At 42.9% G+C, this 21,750-nt stretch overlaps 1 protein-coding gene across 1 annotated transcript; it reads right to left on the reverse strand.

The window, feature by feature from the left end:
- Positions 1 to 170: 170 nt before the first annotated feature.
- On the reverse strand, positions 171 to 21,677 carry LOC148398005 (dynein axonemal heavy chain 10-like). The gene is made up of 77 exons (XM_088377075.1): positions 21,437 to 21,677; positions 21,281 to 21,369; positions 21,104 to 21,206; positions 20,919 to 21,034; positions 20,598 to 20,811; positions 20,047 to 20,435; positions 19,719 to 19,909; positions 19,451 to 19,649; positions 19,187 to 19,381; positions 18,929 to 19,099; positions 18,594 to 18,770; positions 18,338 to 18,496; positions 18,080 to 18,249; positions 17,860 to 18,011; positions 17,617 to 17,781; positions 17,329 to 17,536; positions 17,093 to 17,249; positions 16,516 to 16,992; positions 16,293 to 16,451; positions 16,112 to 16,228; positions 15,840 to 15,942; positions 15,569 to 15,747; positions 15,254 to 15,465; positions 14,941 to 15,097; positions 14,629 to 14,862; positions 14,436 to 14,558; positions 14,131 to 14,364; positions 13,823 to 14,046; positions 13,477 to 13,746; positions 13,215 to 13,398; positions 13,017 to 13,151; positions 12,782 to 12,934; positions 12,517 to 12,705; positions 12,266 to 12,412; positions 11,914 to 12,105; positions 11,703 to 11,821; positions 11,457 to 11,615; positions 11,243 to 11,378; positions 11,049 to 11,171; positions 10,836 to 10,967; positions 10,519 to 10,735; positions 10,252 to 10,371; positions 10,016 to 10,161; positions 9,793 to 9,945; positions 9,465 to 9,725; positions 9,225 to 9,397; positions 9,045 to 9,138; positions 8,798 to 8,965; positions 8,526 to 8,714; positions 7,821 to 7,992; positions 7,541 to 7,744; positions 7,392 to 7,472; positions 6,901 to 7,098; positions 6,669 to 6,830; positions 6,390 to 6,564; positions 6,096 to 6,277; positions 5,843 to 5,979; positions 5,558 to 5,775; positions 5,251 to 5,472; positions 5,027 to 5,174; positions 4,629 to 4,908; positions 4,324 to 4,553; positions 3,978 to 4,251; positions 3,795 to 3,899; positions 3,564 to 3,718; positions 3,320 to 3,474; positions 3,056 to 3,236; positions 2,444 to 2,644; positions 2,144 to 2,353; positions 1,972 to 2,067; positions 1,733 to 1,904; positions 1,524 to 1,655; positions 1,226 to 1,437; positions 980 to 1,147; positions 724 to 904; positions 511 to 656; positions 171 to 419 (listed from the first exon to the last, which is right to left on the reverse strand). Exons 1-77 carry the CDS (start codon positions 21,660 to 21,662, stop codon positions 273 to 275), a joined length of 13,704 nt encoding a protein of 4,567 aa, XP_088233201.1. The 5' UTR covers positions 21,663 to 21,677; the 3' UTR covers positions 171 to 272.
- Positions 21,678 to 21,750: the final 73 nt, after the last annotated feature.

Genomic DNA, 21,750 nt, shown 5'->3' on the forward strand with positions numbered 1-21,750 from the left:
CTTACTTTTAATACTGCACATTGATGGAACGATAAGCAAAAGGGTAGAGCGCAACAACTAAAACAATAAAAAAATCATCATAAATACATTTTAAACTTGACAATGTAAATCAAAACAGGAAATTATGTTTCATGGGCACAATATTTTTATTTTGCATTTCACCCCATTATTCTGTGCAGGTGTACCAAACAATGTAGCCAATAAAGTCAGTCTGTCATGTCAACAAGCCTGGTTTGAGATGATGATGATGATGTAAATGGTAAATAGTATTTTTAGTCAGTATTGAGGGATAAACAGACACCCTGGAGCACCCAATGGGAGAGGTGCTGCGTGGTGGACAGATCAGCCTCGAAAACCAAACCAACACCCATTGCATTCCTCCGCAACGATGTAGTGTACACTGGTGTCCGCAAAGTATTCTGTGAAGAAAAACACACAAACATTGGCGCAAACTTTAGGTGGGGAAAAAATAAATTGATTGATGCACACATCATGGATTGTGATCCGTACCTGCAACCTGAGACGTTGGGTCTCTATTGGGATGACTCTGAGAATGGGCAGCTGAACCACAAGAACTTTTGGTTTACTCTTCACCAGGCAGCCCATTTCCACGTCCCAGTCTGCTCCTTCAAGGTATAAACCAGACACGAAGCAACCTGCAAGAAAAAAATCCTATGAATCAGTCTCAAGTGACATCTGATCAAATTGGGATCAGTAAATTACCCTGTGCAGGTCTGTCTCTGATTTCGTCCTCTTCACGGTGGCGGGTCACCTCAGTGTAAAGTGTGGAAAGATCCAGAGGCCAACCATTTGCTCTGCATGCAGCTTGAACTAAGGCAGTCAGGTAGGATTCTGGGATGTGGAGTCCTGATAACCACATGACCTTTGGCTCTGTTGAATCCACCTTTGGATTGACAGAAAATAATGCAAATAAATCTGTTGCACAAATGCACATGATGTCATGCACGACTTTCCTCACCCATGACTTATACTGCTCAAATCGTCTCTTGAAATGAATCATCCAGTTGCCCAGCGACTTGAGTGTGTCAGGTGCCAACTTCTTCCAAATAGCAGGGATCTGACCGTTAAAAAGGGCCCGGGCGACTTCATCCAGCTCACTGCTCATGCCCACCTCACCAGCCAAGGCCTACACACACCGGACAATCATAATCGAGGCAAGTCTGCTAGAGACATAAAAAGCCACAAGCGTGTCCCTCCCGCTCACCCTCTGCAGCTCAGCCAGAGACTGCTTCATGCGAACGATCAGCTTGTTGAAGCGCTCTAGTTCTTGAAGCAGCACCACCGACGTCGGAGATATCTCAGTGCCAAATTTCTTGCGGGTAACATCCAGGTCAAAAACTGCAGGCAACTTGTTCTGGATGTCCTGGGCCACCTGAGTGATGTACTCGTCCCTGCTGATGCTTCCACCAGACTCGCCTGAAGCAGCGGAGAGCGGTTGTGAAGTGGCAAAGAGCCACATAGAACACAAGTGAGGCAAAAGGACGACAAGTGCCACATGGTACCTGTCTGCGGTTGCAGATCGATGAGATGCAACCACATGTCTTTTGCTGATTGTGTGTAGTAGCCGATCTCTGCGTTGGAATGAAGGCCCATCACCTCGGGGGTGTTTGCCAGTGGAAGAGATTCAATCTCGTCTGTAACCAATGACAAGCTATGAAGCATAATAGTGAACTATAGAAATGCTCACAGAGGGACACAACTAAAAACTGACCAACATAAACATCCTCGGGTCCATTTGGAGGAATCTTGTAGTCTACCTCATTGTTTTTGAAAAAGTGGAATTGGCAAAAGTCATAAAAGAGGAAGTCTCCAAAGTACTCATCCATGTAGACGTTCAGGATCCGGCGGTCAAAACTGTCAATCACTCGTCCACCGTACATCACCTGCAAAATGTGAACATAATTAATTTGCAGCACTGTTGTATGACGTGCTCTAATCTCGTAAACTAACCTCGCCTATGAGATACTTCATACTTCCCCAGGGAATATTGCTCTCTTTCTGGTTGTGAGCTTTGGTCAGGTAGGTGTTCAAGATCTCCAAACACACCTGTCGAGCACAGTTGCATCACCGAGGTAACGCAAGCCGGTTCAGATCGGTCCAGACAGTTCCTAGGACCGCTTACCAAGAAGTCTGATTCGCTAAAGTCGTAGGGGACATTCCATCCAATTTTGCCGTACTTTCGCCTCTCTTGCACCACGGCATGGAAGAAAGACAGCACGTAGACCAGGCTGCGGAAGGCCGTGTGCGGGCAATCCGTCAATGTCTGATGGGAGATTTTAGAGTAGGTGGCTCTCATGTTGAGTTTGAGACCATTCGGAGCCTCGGTCACAACCTGCGGGGCAAGACATTGTTCCAGCAGGAAAGCAACATTTATGTTTCACGCGGTCCCGTTGCTAAACATAACGAGAGCTGGTCATTCCACCTTCAGAGACTTTTGAAGAATGCCAATGGGGAAATCATCAATAGGGTTGGTGGTCAACCAAAGGCGAAAGTTGGGGTGAGGCTTGGTGACCCTCTCGATGCATTTCTCCAAATCTTTCAGCCATTTAACCAGCAGGTGACAGTTCTGTAACATCAACCACTGACCACGAGCCGCTGCCAGTTCCAGAAGGTGTAGCGCAACCTTAAGAAGTGGGCAAAATAGAACATCACGTTTCACATCCTTTTTTCAAGTTTTAAATAGTAGACAGCTATTGCTGTGGCCAAAAACTATATATAAGGTTCAGTATTTCCATTTTTGCTAAGAATGAAGAATATTAATATTCATGAGAAGTTGTGCAGTTTTGAAGGTTATGTTCAGAGCGTTATTATATTTTGACAACAGTTGTTTGCTTTGTCATGTTTGTTCAGGCCTTTTCTCTCTGATGAGCTTTCCCCCCTGGTTTTTCCTGTTCCTATTTGCATCATCTCTAGCCTAGCTCATGTCTGATTTGTTTGTGAACTTGTGAGATGGACATTCTACCACTCAGCCATTTCATATGCAGCATGATAATGCCCTTTTAGAATAATATAAGGGAAAAAAAATCAATGGTACCTTCTCCTGGCCTTGGCCCATAGCAAGGAACTTGAACTTGTTCCCAAAGCCAGTCCTGTCAGCGAGTTTCATGAGGTCAGCTCCGGGGTCAGAGCCAGGGCTCAGGATGAAGACAATAGGGGAGAACTGAGTGCTCTGCTCATAAATAACGTCAAAACTGATCACCGGAGGTTGAACATATCTGGCAAAAAAGATATTAAACATTATCTCTTGGCACGTTCGCCCAATTTATGCCATTCAATACACTTGAACTAAAAGAAAGACCTCTCGCCCATGGTGATGGTGACGTAGTCGGTGATGGCTCTGTAGACTCTGTCGACCCGGAAACAACGCAGCAGGAGCAGCTTCTGAAAGTCCGTCAGCCTCTCGCCATATTTCGCTGGCATCGGAGCCTGTTCCGGTGCATCAAGATCATACCACTGCGAAGAAACACAAGGGCAGTCGGATGGCTGATGAGGGAAAAGCTTGCGATTAAACGTCACGTATGGGTAGAAGGAGTGCCACTTACCGTTTGCCACTCTGACGAGTTTCTACAAACATCGTCCGGTAAAGACGCAAACTGGCCAGGAAAAAGTTCCGAAAGTTTCACGACATCTTCCCAGGAAGAATCGGGAAGCCAGTTACAAGTCTTTTGGCTCGAAGACTTTTCTAGGGACAGATTACCTTTGCAGGAGACAAAGACGGTCTGCCGTGAGTGCAAACGCTCACAATCTCCGAGGAGTTTCGTCAAGTCGGTCACCTTTGATGAAGAATTCCAGTTCCTCCTGGGGCACTCGATCTTCCGCCTGCTCAATTTTGATGGTCATGTTGAACGAGAAGAGAAGCTTGTGTTTCTCAAACAGGCCTGTGAACAAAAAAAAGCATCCATGATTATACTGTGAAACTGGAAAAGAAAGTCATATATTTGAAAGATGTTCCTCACCTGTGCAACCGTAATTATAAACGTTATAGGTCAGACTGTTCCTGATGTTTTTCAGTCTTTCTGGCAGGGCTGTATTCGGTGGCGACTTACGCAGGGAGAAGTCAAACACTTCCAGATACGAGGCCAGAGAATACTGGTACATGCTGTTTACCAGAGCCATTTCCGTCAAAGCAAAGAACAAAATGGCCCCGCGCTTGGCAGCCGGTCGGTAGCCGTTTCGGAGCACATCGATGTCCACTGATGTTGTCACAGCCAACTTGAGTTTCTCAAATACCTGACCATCACACGGTCGGAAAGTCAAACATGACAGCTAACTATCAACGCTTCTTTCTCTGGGCAAACTGACCTCGCTGGATTTGGACTTGGTTTCCTCCAAGGTGTAGACCAGCTCCGTGTTGTCCAACATGTTTCCCGTGGACGTGGCCAGCTCCCTGAGCAGGGTGTCGCCGAGGTTCTTCAGCAGCTTCTTGTTGTCGCTCGTCTCTTGGATCAGAAACTCACGCTGCTCTTCCAGCTCCTTCTTCTCGAAGCCCATGATGACACTGAGCAACTGGTCCTCCAGGCCCTTCAGGGTCACTGCAGGTCAATTCAAGTCTCAGCCTGGGCCAGAATGTGCACCAAAACAGAGGTTGTCAAACGGAGCACTCTTACCGGTATAATTGATAACCATGGCTTTTCCAAAGACAGATGGAGAAAATTTGGGGTTTCCGAGCTTGGTGTTGAGGTAAAGTCTGAAGTTGGGATCATAGTCCACCTCTTTGTCACCCAGCATGACCACCTGCCTGCCCTCCGCTCCTTTCAGGTTCTTCTCAAGGACATTGTCAATCACAGGGTCAATGTACTCATCCACGTCTTGGAATAGGAACGAGAATCCATATTTGATGGCCATCTCCAGATGTTTCAGGAAGTCTGGATCGTTGAAGGACGAGATCTGTGAACAAAAGGAGGTCGCCATTTGGGGAAATGCTCGAATTTTGTTCAAAGGAGCTATTCTGAAAATTAACAGTGACAATGCAGCACTTGAAACAATAATATAATTTTTTTTTTACCTTGAGGTTATTGCTCGCCTCCTTCTTCTTAATCCAGTTGAGGGCTTGCTGTTGCGGGTCGATGCACATGGGGAAACGGCTGCCTCTCGTCGTGAGGATTCCATTCTGCACCGACAGTTCGTCCGGGGGCAGGCCCTCCGACCCCCACCTGTAAATTCCCGACGTTGAGCCAAAAGGAAGACAACGGCAGGTCGTTCTCAGCAAGCACGTGGGTGCCTTCTGACCTGCTGATCTCCACCTCGTCCGTGAGTAAGTTGTCCACTTTAAAAGGTTCGCTCAAGGGGATGCCTCTCTCCTTGACGTCATTAACCCAGGTTTCATACACCATCAGATTCCTGAAGTCCCAGCTGAAGGCTCCCTCGTAGCTCAGGAAGCCAGCCGAGAGGAGGCAGTCTCCGAGGAGACGCACGCGCCGCTGCTTCAACCCCTCTAAATCTTGTGTCCACCTAAAAACGGAAACCAGGAAAAAGAATAAACAACAAATTGGCATCTTTTTTGGAGTGCTGTTCAGCACTTCCACGGCCATCTCACCTCACATTCTCAGAGCTCAAGCCCGAGATGAGTTTGTCGGCCGCTATCAGTCTTCTCTCCATGAGTTCGGCCTCCTCTTGCAGTTTCTGTTTCTCCGCAATAGCGGTTTGATATTTGTCGCCGAGAGCCTTCAGCTCCCTCTGGATATCAGTGAGCTCACTTTGAATGGTCTCCAACTCTTTCTTACTCTGAAAGAAATTTCTTTCGAGACGGGCCACCTGCAAAATACGAGTCACATTACTGTTCATTCTGTAAATCTAATTCGCTGACCTGATTTTACGTTACTTTGTCCCTTTTGGGTTTGATCTCTCGGGCGACTTCGCAGTAACCGACGACAGCCTCCACAAATTTGTACATTCCTGAACCTGCTTTGCTGATGCCCTGCATTTCTTCAAGGCTGGTCCCGAGGGCCTTCAAGAAGCCTATGAAGCAAAGCGCACAAGGAAGTCACTGTAGCAGACTGCATGGACAGCAATGCAAATTTGACCATGATGAATTTCATTTATTATTGCCTCAATGTATCAGGAAGTTGACCTACCTCTGACAGTCTTGACCTGGTTGGGACTGATTGCATCACAGTCCATCTCCATCAGTGAACGCAGAAAGCCAGGATCTGACATCATCGCCTTGGCGGCTTGCCAGCTAATTTCCTTTTTCTTACACAGCACCAGGATGCATTCACACACCACCTGGACCTGCTTGGGCGGCTTTGCAAAGGATCTAAACGAAGGAACGAGCGAATGGCAGGATGGACAGGCCAATCAACTTCATCCAATAAAATGAATGTACACTAGACCAATTTTGTTGAACAAGTCATCCTGCCAGACTTTACCTGATCTCAGTGACGTCAGATTTATCGAGGTCTTGCAAGGCAATGCGAGCGGCTTCTAATGCCGGCAGAGCTTCAGCCAGGGATGTTTCTGCTTCTGCCTTTTCGACAGCAATCACTTTGTTTTGCTCTTCAATCTCTGTGGCTTTCTCTTCGGCCAGTGTCTTTTTCTCCTCGGCTAAAAGGGAAAGTTTGCATTTACCAGCGGTACGGTAGCAGTATGTTATGTTTTTATTTTTCAGCCAGGACAATATTATATAAACTTTGCAGGTTTTCACTGACCCACAGTGGTGTTGGAGGCAATCTCCATCAGCATGGTCTCACAGGCTGTGGACTTTTCCGCGAGAACCACCTTCTGTTCTGCCAGTTTGATGTTCAGCTCATCCAGTTGCACGCTGGCTTCCTTAAGCTTATCCAAGCCTCCTTCGAGACGTTTGCACTGCGCTGGAACACATCAATGATCGTCACATTCCCACTGCAAATTTAACCATTCCATTATTTCCCATCCTCATACCAAGAATATACTGATCCTTTTCCTGCAGCAGGCTAGCATATGTGCTTATGAAGTCCAAGTAGTTCTTCGGGGTGACATAGTTAGAACGTCGAAGTTTTTGCAGGAACCGAATGCTGTAGTCGCCAACCGATTTATGAACCATGCAGACATGCTCGATAACAGCTTGAGCGTGTTCCTTGGGAATCATTTCACTTTCACCTGTACGAATAACAAAGCACAACATTCCAGTAGCAATATTATCCTCACCACCCACACATCACTGCTGTGGAAGTTTTGTTTGATGTTTCATTTGAATTGACTAATTAGGGCAATTAACAAAACCAGCACAAACCTCATGATTAATGGCTGAAACAGATTATGTTGTAAATCATGGTTGGAATGAGATAGAACTAAATGGCATAAAAACTAAGGACATCAAATTGAGTCAGGAACTCAATTTAAGCATGCTATGTGTCTGAGACACAGATTCCAAAAATATGTTCACTACAAACCTAGGAAAAACTCAGCTACAGCACGCAATGCCTGGGGAGGCCATGGTAAGATCCAGTCTATCACAGTGTTGTTCATCAGTCCTGAAAAAAACAAACAAGAACAATATAATTATCAATGACATTAATAACAAAATATTTTTCGGTTTCACCTGGAAAGTTTCTGCAGCGTGTTCTCAGGGTATCTCCCACAGGAGACATTCCTAAAACAATGTGTAGGTTGCTGGCACTTTTATTGACAAAATACTGCCACACACTGTCTTTAGAAGGACCGGATCCATTCATGAGGGCTTCTTCGCGAAGCTGGTTGAGAATCGCTTCTTTCTCATCATCGGGAAACAACGCGGGAACAATACCTATCAGAAGAAAGCTTGTTTCATCAAATTACTAAATCATTAAAAATAAAACATTAAGAGTTACAGTATGTCCAACCTGACGTAAGCATGTTGTTGATGAGCTCCAAAAAACCTTCCTCAGCAACATGAGCATCAGTGAAGAGAAACACGGTCTTCTTATTTTCAATGCCAAGTTTCAGATACAATGTTTTCAATTCTTCATAAAAATTTGACTCCGAATATCCTCGGCTGAGTGTTATTTCAAACACCTGAGGAGGACAAAAAAGGCTATTAGAATTTAAAGTCATGATTTCAAATACAAACCCCAGTTCGAATGAATTTGGGACATTGTGTAAAATGTAAATAAAAACAGAATACAATGTTTTGCAAATCTTTTTCAATCAATACTCAATTTAATACAAAGACAAGATATTTTATGTTCAAGCTAGTTAGTTAGTTAGTTCCCCCCCCCTCTAAATATTCTCTCAATTTGATTTTGATGCCCACAACGGATTCCGAAAAGCTAGGAATTCAGTTTGTTTATCACTGTTATATCACCTTTCCTTTTAACAACAAAACCCATTAAAATTTTTCATTTTGAACATTAAATGTCTTTATAGTGTAGTAATCAATTGACTAACGATTGAAAAGAATTATCAAATCATTACACTTATTTACATTTTATACAAACTGATTGGAACTGAAGTTTGCGGACCTTGATATAATTTATTTCGGCGAACGTATGAGAGCCATAAACGATTAGATGCGATTTATTTTCAACATGTATTATTTGTTTTACAACCTCGCAGTCAGCAGCGAAGGCAGCAAGCTTGGTGATGGACTGCTTGCCCGAGCCTCCCACACCCACAAGCAGAGCATGACCTCGATCGATGCGGATGATTCGGTGCACGCGGGTCAGATGTTCCAAAGCGTCATAGAACAGCACCAAATTCATCCTTGAGATTCTATCATTATATTCCTCCAGAATCTCCTGCAGAATACAACATTGGTCTTTTTGACAGGTCCAATTTCAAACCATAAAACAACCTTTCACTGATAACAACATCATTATACCTGAAATAGAGCTTTACAAGCCTCATAATCCAGCAAGTCCTCATATACTCTTGATTCTGTATTACTAAGCGCTGCTCTGTAGTCTCCAAAAAGAATCGGGTCTCTCATAACATCATCCAAGTTGGCCTTGAAATGCACCTCAACTAAGTTCTTTATAAGAGCCTGAACCTGGGGAGGAAGGGGATCCACTGGTGTCATCAAATCTTTAAAGCAATATTATTATAGTGAACAGAAAATGAGTCCATACCATTTTTTTGTCTTTTTCATCGATGAGTCTATCATGGAAAATTCTCAGACACTCATTTCTCCAAACCCGTACAAATATAGAGACCGTTGAAAATCTGTTATGGTGAAATGAAGTCAAGCAAATATCAAGGACACAAATACAAAGCACAATGTAATATCAAAATCATTGACCTGATCATACCTCTCAGGCTGAGTGAGGGTCAAGCCATTGTAGACCCTCGATAGGTCTCGCAGGTTAAAGATGTAGTGAAACTTTGCTGGAGTCGGTGGAAGGTCTTTGACGAGGCCGTTGTACAGTTCCAGGGTGCAGACGGTGATTTTATCGCAAACCTTCTGTACTGCATCCTCAAAGTTCTAAAATATCCAATCAAATTAATGAGACATGGCATGAATGAGGTGCATTAGATGTGCTGCGACTCACTTTGGTGTGGCCTTTAAGAATGGAGGCATAGATCAGGTGGAGAGACTCCATAGCAGGAAAAGGGATGCTGAAGACGCTGAAGAGTGAAACAAAGCGAGTGTCCACCTCGTTCCTCCCACCTCCAGCTATCCCCATGGCTGCGACGAAGCCAAGGTCCTTGAGGGTTTTGTAGGTGAGCTCCTTCCCTCGGTCATAGATGCCTCCTCTGTCCAATAAGAGCTTCAGTAGTGCAATTGGCTGCTGTGTGCCATAGCTATCCACCTGAATAGGAAGAATGAAGATGGCGCTTCAAACCGTCAGGTTAAAGTAGATCGTACAAAGTAGATACCTTTGGCATATTCATGTCATCTATAAAGACCAACAATCTTTTGCCCACAGGAGGACCGTATACATCTTTGGTCCTTTTCTCTATATTGGCCTCAAGGTTTTTCTGGAGGTCCATTGATGTTGTCCTGGACGAAAGGTTGATGGTCAAAGTCATCTGTTGGGAAATATTATGCAAATCAGCTGGGGCAGTCACAAATGTTGCAATGACAGGATGGTGAACTCACATTTTTTTCTTCGTTTTGGTTCTTCAGAAAGTTTTGAATGGTGGCTGTTTTAGAGGTTCCTGGGTTGCCAACCAAAAGAACAGATCTCTTTATCTTCACCATCTGCTCCAGGATCCAGGTCATTTTTGTGGTGTCCACCGTTGGGACTGAGGCAAAGGCCAAACATTTGAGATATGAGCAGGAAGAAGCTGGGTTGGTTAAAATCACTCACAGTAAATTTTACATAATGGCCTTACCTAAAATATCAACAAATTTCATGTCATGATTATGAATGTATTTTGAGACCAGACAACTCCAGGGAAGCCACTTCTGTTGTGTTCCATCAAAATGAAAATCAAAGAGAGTGGGCAGGTACCCTGAATAAAAAATAGAAAACATTAATCATCATCAACATTGAAAATGGCTTTGATTCCGTGCAAAAACTAGTTTACTTCTTGTTCGTAACTTGTTTAAAATAAGTGAATATCAATCCATAAAAACCATCCTCCAAATTTATCTCTTACCTGGGATCTCACCAGGTCCAGCCAATGTTTTTTCATCATTCACAGTAATTAAGCAAGCAGTCCTTTTGATTAAGTAATCAAATTTCTCTCTTCCGTCATCCAACAACGTTGCCCCAAGAGAGCAGTACAGAGCTTCCAGGTAGTAAGACTCTAACACGTCAGGACTCAAGTTCTCCGTTTCAAGTAGGGCATCAAGCATCATGCACAGCTGCGATACCTGAACAGATCAGCGACACAATATGAATCGCCGTCACCTGACTGGATCACAAATGATGCCACCTTTCTTGCAAAAATCAGGCAACACAGGTCACACAAACCATATTTAGGTCAGTTTGCGGGACAACAGTCTTCAGTTTCTGTCCTTGTTTCCCATCCACGATACCTTCCACAATCATGTCAATCAAGATGTGCACGTACTTTTCAAAAAGCTTATCAAGATCTTCTTGTTGCTAAAAAACACATACACAGTAAAGGTACAGAAATGACTCGAGTGTGAATAGTACATGTCCAATAAAACGAGGGTGGTCTACTTTGATGGGTCTGTCTGTCAACCACTTCTGCCAATATGGGGTGTAGCGCAGATTTTTGGGGTCCACATAAACCATTCCACAGCGTGAGACGGTAGCAGGGGAAGCATACTGCAGATCTCCAACCTGGAATCAATGTACGTTATTCACACGTATGTAGATCATACATGCGTGACTGCAGTAAATGACATACAAACCTCAAACAGCATGGCACAGTGACCTTGTAAACGAATTCGTTCTCCGTTAGCCAGAGTGAGAAGCTTGTTGTCGTCCATGACTGAATTCATGTTCTCAACCCAAAGAGCATCCACATCCCCATCAAATAGAATATATCTAGGAGTAATTGTGTGATAAATTGCAATTGAATCTATATCAACACTTAGAGAGGAAGAGAGTTAGTGTTGGCCTTACCGCCTCTCTTGTTTGTCGGTGGGCTTGTTGATCTCACGGAAGATGTTGGATAAGACCCCGTCCGTCCAGTCCCGAGTGTCTGGATCCAGAATACCATAAAGTTCAATGACACTTACAGCTTTGGGGTTCAGAGGGTATAATTTGGTGTGAAATCCCAATCTGGTGATGAGATCGGATGACAACGTCACATAGGCAGTACAATATATGGCAGCAGTTTAAAATGAGTTTGTCTGAAATAACACTGACTTGGTTTGAGCTTGACATAATGTGCTGATTACAACCGATTTGCCTCCCCCTGTTGGGCCCACTATCATAGTTGTGTGTCGTGTCATCATTGTTTCATACATTTGCACCACTTTATCCACCTGAAAGCACAGACACCATCCCAAGACTCAAACGTGAAATGATTGTTGCACACAGTGGAAACCTGGGATTTAAATAATTAGACACTACGAACCTGGATGGGCAACAAGACATATTTGTTGTCTTCCAGGTTTCCTTCCACAGCATCATTGAAGTTGGGATAGCGAACACGAGGGCATTCCAGCCCTGGAAACAGGTCTGCGATCAGCCCAAGGAACAGAGGCACATCCTCAAATATAAACTTTGGAAGATTCATATCCCGCAGGGCTCGCATTAATACCACATCCTGCAGAGAAAGGAGGGAACCTCTTAAAAAGGTGTCACTGCAAAAAATGTGAAAAAACTAAACAAAACAATGGCTTCAAGGAAAACAGCATTAAATTAAATCCTCTGGAGGTAGTTGCCATGCAGGAATTAAATTTGTCACAATACGATGATGATTGTACCTCAGTGATGTCTGGAGAGCCTCTCTTCAGTTCTCCTGCCATGACAAGGACAGATTTCAAAGCTCGCAGGCCAAAGTCATAATGAGACTGCTTGGACAGCTGCTCACGAGCCAACTTGTACAGCACCGTCATCTTCTTTGCAAGGACCTGGATCAAACCACAGTGGAGAGATGTTTTCAGGAGAAAATGTGCTTGTCAACGTTTTGGAGTGTTGTCTGAATGCAAATATCAATTGTGGCTCAATTGCTCGCCTTGGCCATCAGGAATCCCTCAGAAAACAGCATGATCTCACAAATCTGTTGCAAGTCGGGCACGATCACCACCACAGGCCTGAAGAGCGCTTTGACTGATTCGGGCAGCTCTGTGCGCCCCGCATAGCCTGGGTTCATGGTGATGAAGATCCCGATTCGGCTATCCAGGGTAATCTCGTGACCTTCAAACTGATTTCCAAAAGAATATGGTGGTGGTTAGCTACGGTTCAACGATGCAACAATTTATAGCATTTCAAAGACTTACATTGAATATTTTAAGATACAAAATGAGAGCATTGCGGATGGTTTGGATTTGGGAAGAGATAACTGAAAGGACTGAGGCATCGATACGGTTGAATTCATCGAAGCAGCCCCAAGCTCCACATTGGGCCAGGCCGGAGAGGATCTTCCCCACAGCCTGCACAAGGAAGGGAATGGTTCACACACAAATGTCAAAGTGATCCGTGATGGCAATGCAGTCGCTGCTTCTGATTGGCTACCATGTAGTCCATGCCTTCACCACAGTTGGTAACCACACAGAGCAGGCCCAAAGCTTTGGCAAGATCTTTGGTGGACTCTGTCTTTCCGGTGCCAGCTGGTCCGGCAGGAGCGCCACCCAGGAACATGGAGAGAGCCTTCACACAAATGTCAACAAGTCAACAACTGTGTGCTTTAATGTGTGTTAAGTCTTCCCAAACCTGTGTGATGGTGAGGTAGATCCGGTCTGTCAGAGGAGTAATAACCAACCGACCATTCAACCCCATGTATTCGTAGCCGTAGCTGAAAGTCGCACTGCACTGACGCACGAGAAGATTGTCCTCTTCCTGGACCCAGTAGAATCTCAATTGGCTTTCCCACTCAAACTCCTTAGCATTTGTAATACTGCAAAGAAGACCACGACACTCAAGTTGGTCTTTACACGCAAGTGGATGATCGCTGTTAGCCCAAAATGAGCTGTACCTGTTCAAGACAAAGTTGTCTACAATATCTCTTGCGTGAACATCGATAATAAGGACGGTGTTGATCTTCTTTCTGTCATTTTTCTTCAAAGGCTGTGTGGAACGTGTCACCAGCTCATCAATCTGCTGGTGCATTTTTGTTGCATAGTTCTTTAAAGCGTATTTGTCTCCCTTTTTCAAGTTGTTAAAAACATCTTCCACCTCCCACGTCCACCACACTTGATTTGTAGCCAGCACCACCATGCCCTGGAACAGCAACATCCAGTCCACCCTGAGGGACAAGCAGACTCGTGGTGGGTGGGAAAGGTTTTACCCGCAGTCGGAGTTATAAACACGCTGACACATACCTGCCTCTGTCCTCACAGTAGCGGAAGATCGCTTCCTTCGTGATGAGTCGATTCGTTCTTCTCATCTCGTACAGAACTCCTGTCATCCACTCCTCCACCCTTCCTTTGACTGGGACGGCCTTTTGAAAGTCCATCACCTCACCCTCGGCGGACACCATAGCTCCCGCTGATATTTCCCCACTGCTTTCCGAGTCAAACCGGAGAGATGCGATGTTATCATACATCTAGCGGAAGAAAGGAGAGGAAAGGTCGGAACATTTTACATTCTGTACCGGCTACTTTGAAGGACAATATCTGCCCACTGTTACCTTGATCATATGTTCCTGCACACATTCATGGTGACTACTCCCCAAAATGCTGAGCAGTTCATCATCAGAGATGAAGAAGAAGCGAGGGAATGCGTCCCGTTTAGAATCCAAGTAGTCGTTGAGACTCTTCTGACACCTCTCAAGATTCTCACTGAGGGTCTGCAGGTCCGTTAGCCGGTTTGGGACCAGGCAACAGTGCTTTATGTTTGGGTTGCTCTGTGTTTCATTCATTATCTGCATAGCAAATAATATTATACAATTTATAGTTCAGTTATGAATTATATTCATATTTGACCAACACTCACATCTTTGAACTTTTTGTCAATGATGTCAAATTTCTTGGCTTCCTGCGGTAACTGTGAAGAAATATCACCACCAATGAATATGCTCTCCAAGTACATCCATTTCCTTTGTACCAGCAACCAAACCTGTGCAAAACATTTTTCATTCAGTATTTTCAAATTCAGCTCAAGTGTTGAACGGGGCTTGACTTGTAACCTCTATGGTCTCGCTGATAAGGGACAGGTTCTTTTCCCATTTTTGAATGGTGCTCAAGAAAGGTCCAACAAAACGGCTCCCAGCCATGCTCTGCAAATTCATGGCGTCATTGTCCACAATCGACAGGATCTCATCTACCGCACCCAAGACAAAAGACTGCTGCTGGGTGCCTTTACTGTAGGGTTGTACAATGAATTTCATCTTTTCCCAGGTCTCCACCATCTCCTTCACACCCTTAGAAGCACACACAGAAATTCTTAGATATTTGCATCCACCTCAAATCCAGGATCATCAATGGACAGACGCGCTTACCTTTTCAATACCAAGCTCTTTTACAGCCGAGGTGACAATATCATCAATGACATCGGCATATTTATGAAGATCCATGGCAAACATGTTCTCCAGAGTAAAGCTGCTTGTGTTCATCTCAAAGCTTGTGCCAGTCCTTTTCATCAGCTCCTTCCAGTGTCTGGTGCAACCGAGTATAAAACCACAGAACTTCCATTTGTCGAAAAATGGAAAAAGTTTCGAAAATCCAAATCTCTTAAATGACCAGTTCATTTATGTTCTAATCTAAAAATATGTTGTAATCTAAAAATGATTATGGTCAAGTAAGGACACTGACCTTTCTCTGAGCGCTTCATTCTTCAGATCCAGCAAAAGAGGAAGAGAATCTGTGAATTCCTTCAATCTGCTGTCGACAAAGCAAGCCGCAGGCAGGGCTCGCACATCTTTGGGCAGCTTCCTCAAATCTTGGACAAAGGATTCAATACCTCGCTGAAGCAAGTGGATATCTAAATCCACCCACAAGGTCTGTGACCACTTGGTCTTTGCAATCTGAGAAACAATATCAGGAACCAGAGATATGAATTGTCCATAAAATCTGATATCATGATATTTGTGTTAGTGTGAATTTTTAAAAGAGAAATTTAAAGCTGACCTTTTGATCACGGTAGATGCCATAAATCTGCCGTAAGCCATTCATGTCTTTTTGGATGCTTACAATCTCTGGATATGCGAGGACGGAGAGGTCCATTAGCTTCTCAGCATTGGCTAGCTCCTGCCGTCTTTCCACCATCTTGGCCAGCTCTGCTTCATAGGATTCCATGATTAAAAGTCCTAGAAGAAAAGATCCAGATGGCTCAATGCATTGACATTGAATGATACTCACATAATTACTGTGCAGGTTACAAATAAAAAAAACGAAATACCTTTATCTAAGTCATTTCCAACAACTCCAGGACCATGCATGTTAAAACTTTCAGAAAAGATGGACAACTCCTCTTGAAAGTCTTCTGCCATCTTCTTAGTAGTCTGGATGTAAAGCAAGTGATAAATATAAAACTGCAGCAGTACTACTGTAATTACTTTATTTTTGTCATTTTAAAACAAACAGGTGATCAATATAAAACTGCAGCAGTAGTACTTTATTTTTGCTATTTTATGTGATGTGATTGTTTATGCTAAGTTTCAATGTTCTAACCTCTTTGAATGATGTTTTTATGTCTGTCAAACTCAGATCCACTTGTCTGGATTTTGCAAACAGGTCCTTCCAAATCTTCTTAATATTTGCTACCAGTTCCAGTTCAGATTTTTCAACCTACACATAAAGAACGTCTCCATTATTTTGAAAACTATGCATATAATATATAATTTTACAGTACCTCCACTTTGTACAGAGTCAACGTTCTGTATCTTTCCTGGATATCCATGATGCACAACTCCACATTAAGAGACATATCTCTAATGGTTGAGACAGTCCTAAGGACATTCTTCAAGCTCTCAAAAGTGTCAGGACTCTGTTTCAGCTTCTCAGAAAGTTGCTGTAGAACAAAAATTATCCAAAGGAAAACATATAGGGAAAAAGTTTTTCACAATGCATTTTACCATGAGTTGATCTTTTAAGTTGAAGAGTTCCTCCTTGGCTGACTTGTTGAGCAAACTCCCCAATGAATTGATCCAAGACTCAGCCATCTCCTGCACCGTCCGGCACAGTGGCTCCAGGTTTAATTGGACAATGTGTACGTTCTTAAACAAAGGCTCCAGAACCACCTTTTCACAAATTTGAGCATAGAACTGCAGCCTTTGATCATATATAGCACTTGAAGGGTTTTTAGCAGCAAACCTCTCACAGACTGTGGCTTTGTCCCTTTCCCATAGAACATGGTACTGTTTCCAGTGGTTAAGGTGCTGGTCGACAGAAAGCAGCAGCTGCTGAATGTTCTGGGATACGGCAAAGGCACTTTCGTTGATTTGAGGATGTTGACACACTTCTTCATAGAAGCTAAAAGTCACCAAGTCATCACCATCTACATGTTGTGGTGGGCACTCAATGCAGGTTCCATTCATCCAACGCACAAATTCCTGAAACACAAACATGGAGGTGGACGGAGTTCAAATGCCAATGCACATCTCTAGCCTAAAATTTGTAACAGTCCAGGAAGACTGACAAGAAGACACCTACTTTGGTGCTCTCGACACAATCTTTGATGCAGCACATAAGTAACTGGCAGATTTCGTTTGTTTTAGGCTGCAACAAAATCTTGGGGGCCGATAGGATGGCGTCAATACGGAAAAGAGGCTCGCTCCCTATCAGCACAGCGTTGAAGGCCTTGATGTTCCTGAATGTGGCAATCAACAGAATGCTTGTTATCGAGATGGCCCTTGTGTGATGCTCAATAATTGTTATTGCTTAATTACCTCAGAATCATGTTTATGAGCGAATCGTGCACCTTGCGTTCCCAGTATGCATAGTAATTTGCCATACTGCTGCACTTGCCAGTGTTTGTTTCCATAATCAAATGTTCCACCTTAGTGATGATAGGTCCAATTTCAGTGTATTTGCTTTTCAACAATTGCAATGTCTTGAGCTGCTCTCCATCAATGCATTCACAAAACTCCCTGACACCTGGAAAAAAAATGATAAAAAGATTATTAGTTTGGTGCGTGACATTTGATATAAAAAAATTATGTTTTGATTAAATGTACTTGGTAAAAGGTCTGTCTGATGTGGAGCAGGGAATTTCAGGAGGTCTGCCATCATTATCGATCGCAGCTTGGCTTCAATATCAGTCTCGTCGTTGTCTATTTGACTGACAATTGACTCAAACTTTGAAAGCTCTTGATTGGCTTCATTGATGAAATCTGCAATTGCTAAATTCAAACATATGCTCATTTCAACTAAATTTCTTTTCAGAGCAAGAAGTTATAGCAACTTTTTAGCAACATTACCCAAGGAATTCCAGTTCAATCTTTTGCATCCTGATAACAAGAGTGTTTCAACCGTTTTGATGATTTCACACAACATGGCGATCTTTGCATCACTCAGACTATCAACTGTCGAGTTGTAGCTGCTGACAAGCTTGTGTATATCATCCTTGTACCTAAATCCAATGTAAAATGCAGAGGTTAACATTTTTGTTGTTGTTCTGATGTCTGAAATTATGACCACCTGATGAAGTTGAGCTCCTGCAGAGTCACGTTTTGAGCGACCTCAGGCACAGAGAAGGACATTAAAATCAAGTTTTTTGTCTCTGAAATGATTGTCATGATCTCTGGTGGAAAGTTAACACGGTATCGTCTGTCCTTTTGTGAACTGATTTCAGACTTGGTTGGGATGACCTTTATGAGAAATTTCCAAAACAAAAAAATATATATATATTTAAATTACTTATTTACTGTGAGGTAATCCAGTGACAATGATGCATACCAGCTCTTTCTGGTCTTGGCTTTCATTCACAATGATGGCCAAAATGGGTGTCTTGAGTAACAACGGCAAGTTGCGTTCAGTGTCAGATACCCATGATTTATACTTCTTAACGGCATACTCTGTCATTTTTTTTGCCATTTCCAAGTATTTATTTTTTGCCTGAGAAAAAAAAATCCCAAGAGTCACATTTAGAATAAATGAAAAATCTGTTTTACCATTCGTGTCAATGCAATTGTGCAAAATTAGAATCACTCGCCAATTTCCCCATTTCACTCTCTAATAAATCCGGCATTGTCAGGAGAGGAAGCATTCCATCTTTTACATGGTGAAAAAGTGTATGTGCCCATCTGATGCTGCCTGCCACGGGGGGCTCATTCTTATTTATTTTTGGTTTGTTTTTATTTTCCTCAAATAGGTCATTCACATTGTCCACCTGTAGGAAATATAAGTGACATATGCTTAATACAGGAATCTTCAGGATCACTGGTAAGATCTATTGGTGGATCATCATGTGCTTTGAGGACTTGAAGATGGGGTTGTCTCGTTCTCTGGGAAAAATACTGTATGTAACGACAGTGATCTCAGACAAACCTCTTTGCAATACTGAGCTAGAAGTTCATTCGTCTTTTTCATCAAATGTTTATTGATGGCTGGTCTAGAGCGAATGTCTTTGTATTTCATAAGCATTCCAAAAGCAGCAGTTGAAGAGCGCAGTGATTTGAAGGACTTGTCAATGAAGGCAATGAGCTCCCTCTCAATGGCCTGGTCAAACACAAAATAGAAGGTGCAGAGCAAAATTAATCCAAAGTACATATACATCATGAAAACGCCTTTGAATTGTAAACTTACATAAAGACCACTGTTAAAGTTTTGCATGATGATTTTCCAGCTGCTCATCTTACAACTATTGAAAGGATCAAAAGTGGCTTCTTCAAAAGGAATGATGAGGGTGTCGACTTTGATCAGCATCTCATCGAAACGTTTTGGGTCCAAAGTCACACTTTTTAACTCTGGGCTGAAGATGTTGAAATACTCATCCAAATTCTGCATTAACCAGGACATATATTAATATTGAGTTAACAGTGTGACGATGCCTGGAAGGACAACACTGACCTCCAAAACGTTGTACAAGTCTTGGCAGATGGCAGCCATGTAATCAGTTTTCTCAAAGAGCTTTCTCCTATCAAACTCCCAACATTGACCAGTTCTTCCTTCTTCAATTTCAGCACGCACTTCAAAATAAGACGATTTCCACAAATCCAGAACTTGCTTGGCATCAGTCACCTTGGATTTTGCCAATTTTCTTTCCTCTCTATCCAAGAGACACAATCAGACTCTCATGATGAAGAAATGACCTCATGCATAATTAGAATCCACATACCTGAAGAGTACATGGATATCAATGACTTGAGCCACACGCTCAGACAATTGCCAAACAATCCGCTCCATCAACGGGACCATGCGTTCATTCTTGTTATAATGGCTGGAGATTAACCACACAATTTGTAGGCTGTTCATAAGAGATGGGATGGTCTCCAAAATCACACTGAAGTTTGCTCCTGTGGCCAGATTCTACAACATAAAACACTTGGTGAGGATGGTGAAACAATTATAATGTTCCTCCTGTCAATTAACATCTGGCTGGCTTTTTTTTTTCTTCTTCAAATATATGAACATTTCACCAAATTTGGATAAAACATATAGCTCACTTTGAAATGTCTTTCCAGTGTTTGGAGGAAGCGGACATTTTCATCTGCCTCCAGGCAGTATTTATCAAGTTTCGCTTCTGTCGCTTCCATAGTGGGGATCACAGCTGCTTTTGCTTTGGTCAGCACCAGTAGAATCTTCTTTACCACAGGTTGATTCAGCTTCATTCTCAGAGCACTCAGGATGGACACACGCTCCTGCCAAAAAACGATTTCTGCCATCGGACTCGGCGTCAGAGGCTTCTTTTTTTCTTGCTCCTCAATAACGACAGTAAGCTGGGTCTGCCAGTTCATCACACACTGCTCCAACTTCTCGACTATTGCTGAATTAGTCAGCAGGTCACTGACATCTGGTTTCAGATCTAACTCTGGGATGCTCAGTGCAATGTCATCTACAATGAAAATAGAACAGAAAAAGTTGCTCAACACTGACATGGTGTGATGATGCCATTACATAAATGGAAATGATGCTAGAAAGGATGACAAATCGTATTATGATCCCTCTGAGATAATTCGCACAAGAGATGGACAGCTTAATAAAGTTGCATACAAACCTTGAGTTTTAAGCTGTTGAATAGTTGAATTGACCAAGGTCAAAAACTTGTGTGTGCTGTTGAGTAGCTCATTTCGAACGGGTGCTTGGTCACTTGGCTGCTTGGTTGGAGTCTCCTTACCACCACAAAACTCTTCATGAGGAGAACCTGCTTCAGTCTGACAGCCAGCTTTAGTTTTCTTCAACTGATGGGCAGTCATTAATGGAATATAGATCTAAAAAATGTACACTACTTAATTGTAAATTCCCTTTAGTAGATTTTTTTTTTCATAAATTCTTGTTGTGTCCTGTCTTGTTGTTGACTGCTTTGACTGTCACTTACATGAACAAGTTTTTTCTGCAGTGTTCGTAGGTTGTGTCCATTATGAAAACCGGTCTCCAAGAACTTGGGCATCAGATTATTCGCTTCGATGATGTCAAATGGTTCTACAATGGCCCCTGAAATGAAACACTAATAATGCACTGGTTTTCCCACCGGAATTGTGACGATCTTGATACTGCTCTTACTCTTTGTGGTCCTGAGGAAATACAAAACCCGAGATTTGGCAAATCTCTCTGGAACTCGGTTTATTGCCATGTGAAGCTCAGTGTGATAGACTAGTTGAATTGTCTGAAAACAAAAAATAACACAATAGTTGTCTTATTTATTCTCCAATAATAAATATTCTTCTTTTTTCATCTCACATGACTGAGTGGTTGTTCAGGAGTCTTGTTTCCTCGTTGGATCTCCAATTGCCCCTCATGATCCAAAGACTCACTGGAGCTGCTCTTTTCTGATGTTAATGGTACAAAGAGAACATGAAAATAATTTAATGACAGATTAATAAATAGGAAACTCACCTTGAGGAATTTTAACTTCAATCGCCTCCTCTCGGACAGTTTTCATAAACAGGAGGCACGATGCAATGTTTTCTGCAGAAACGACATTTAAAAAGCGAATAAGTTCATCCTCCTCTTTCCCATTTCTCCTACTCAGAAGCTCGTCGAAACATTTGTTATCAGCTAAATTGAAACAAACACGAACTCGCTGTCGTATCCATTCCACGCGGATATCGTCGTGGGCCATGAGTACAAGTGTAGTTTTTTTTTCTTTTTAATCTAATATTGTGCACTGGCAAGTGTTTGTGCGCGCACGGAATGGAGTCCTTCCTATA

This window comes from Syngnathus floridae, chromosome 5 (genome assembly GCF_059516105.1).
Source record: "Syngnathus floridae isolate MCC-2025c chromosome 5, RoL_Sflo_1.0, whole genome shotgun sequence".
NCBI classification, from domain to species: Eukaryota; Metazoa; Chordata; class Actinopteri; order Syngnathiformes; family Syngnathidae; genus Syngnathus; species Syngnathus floridae.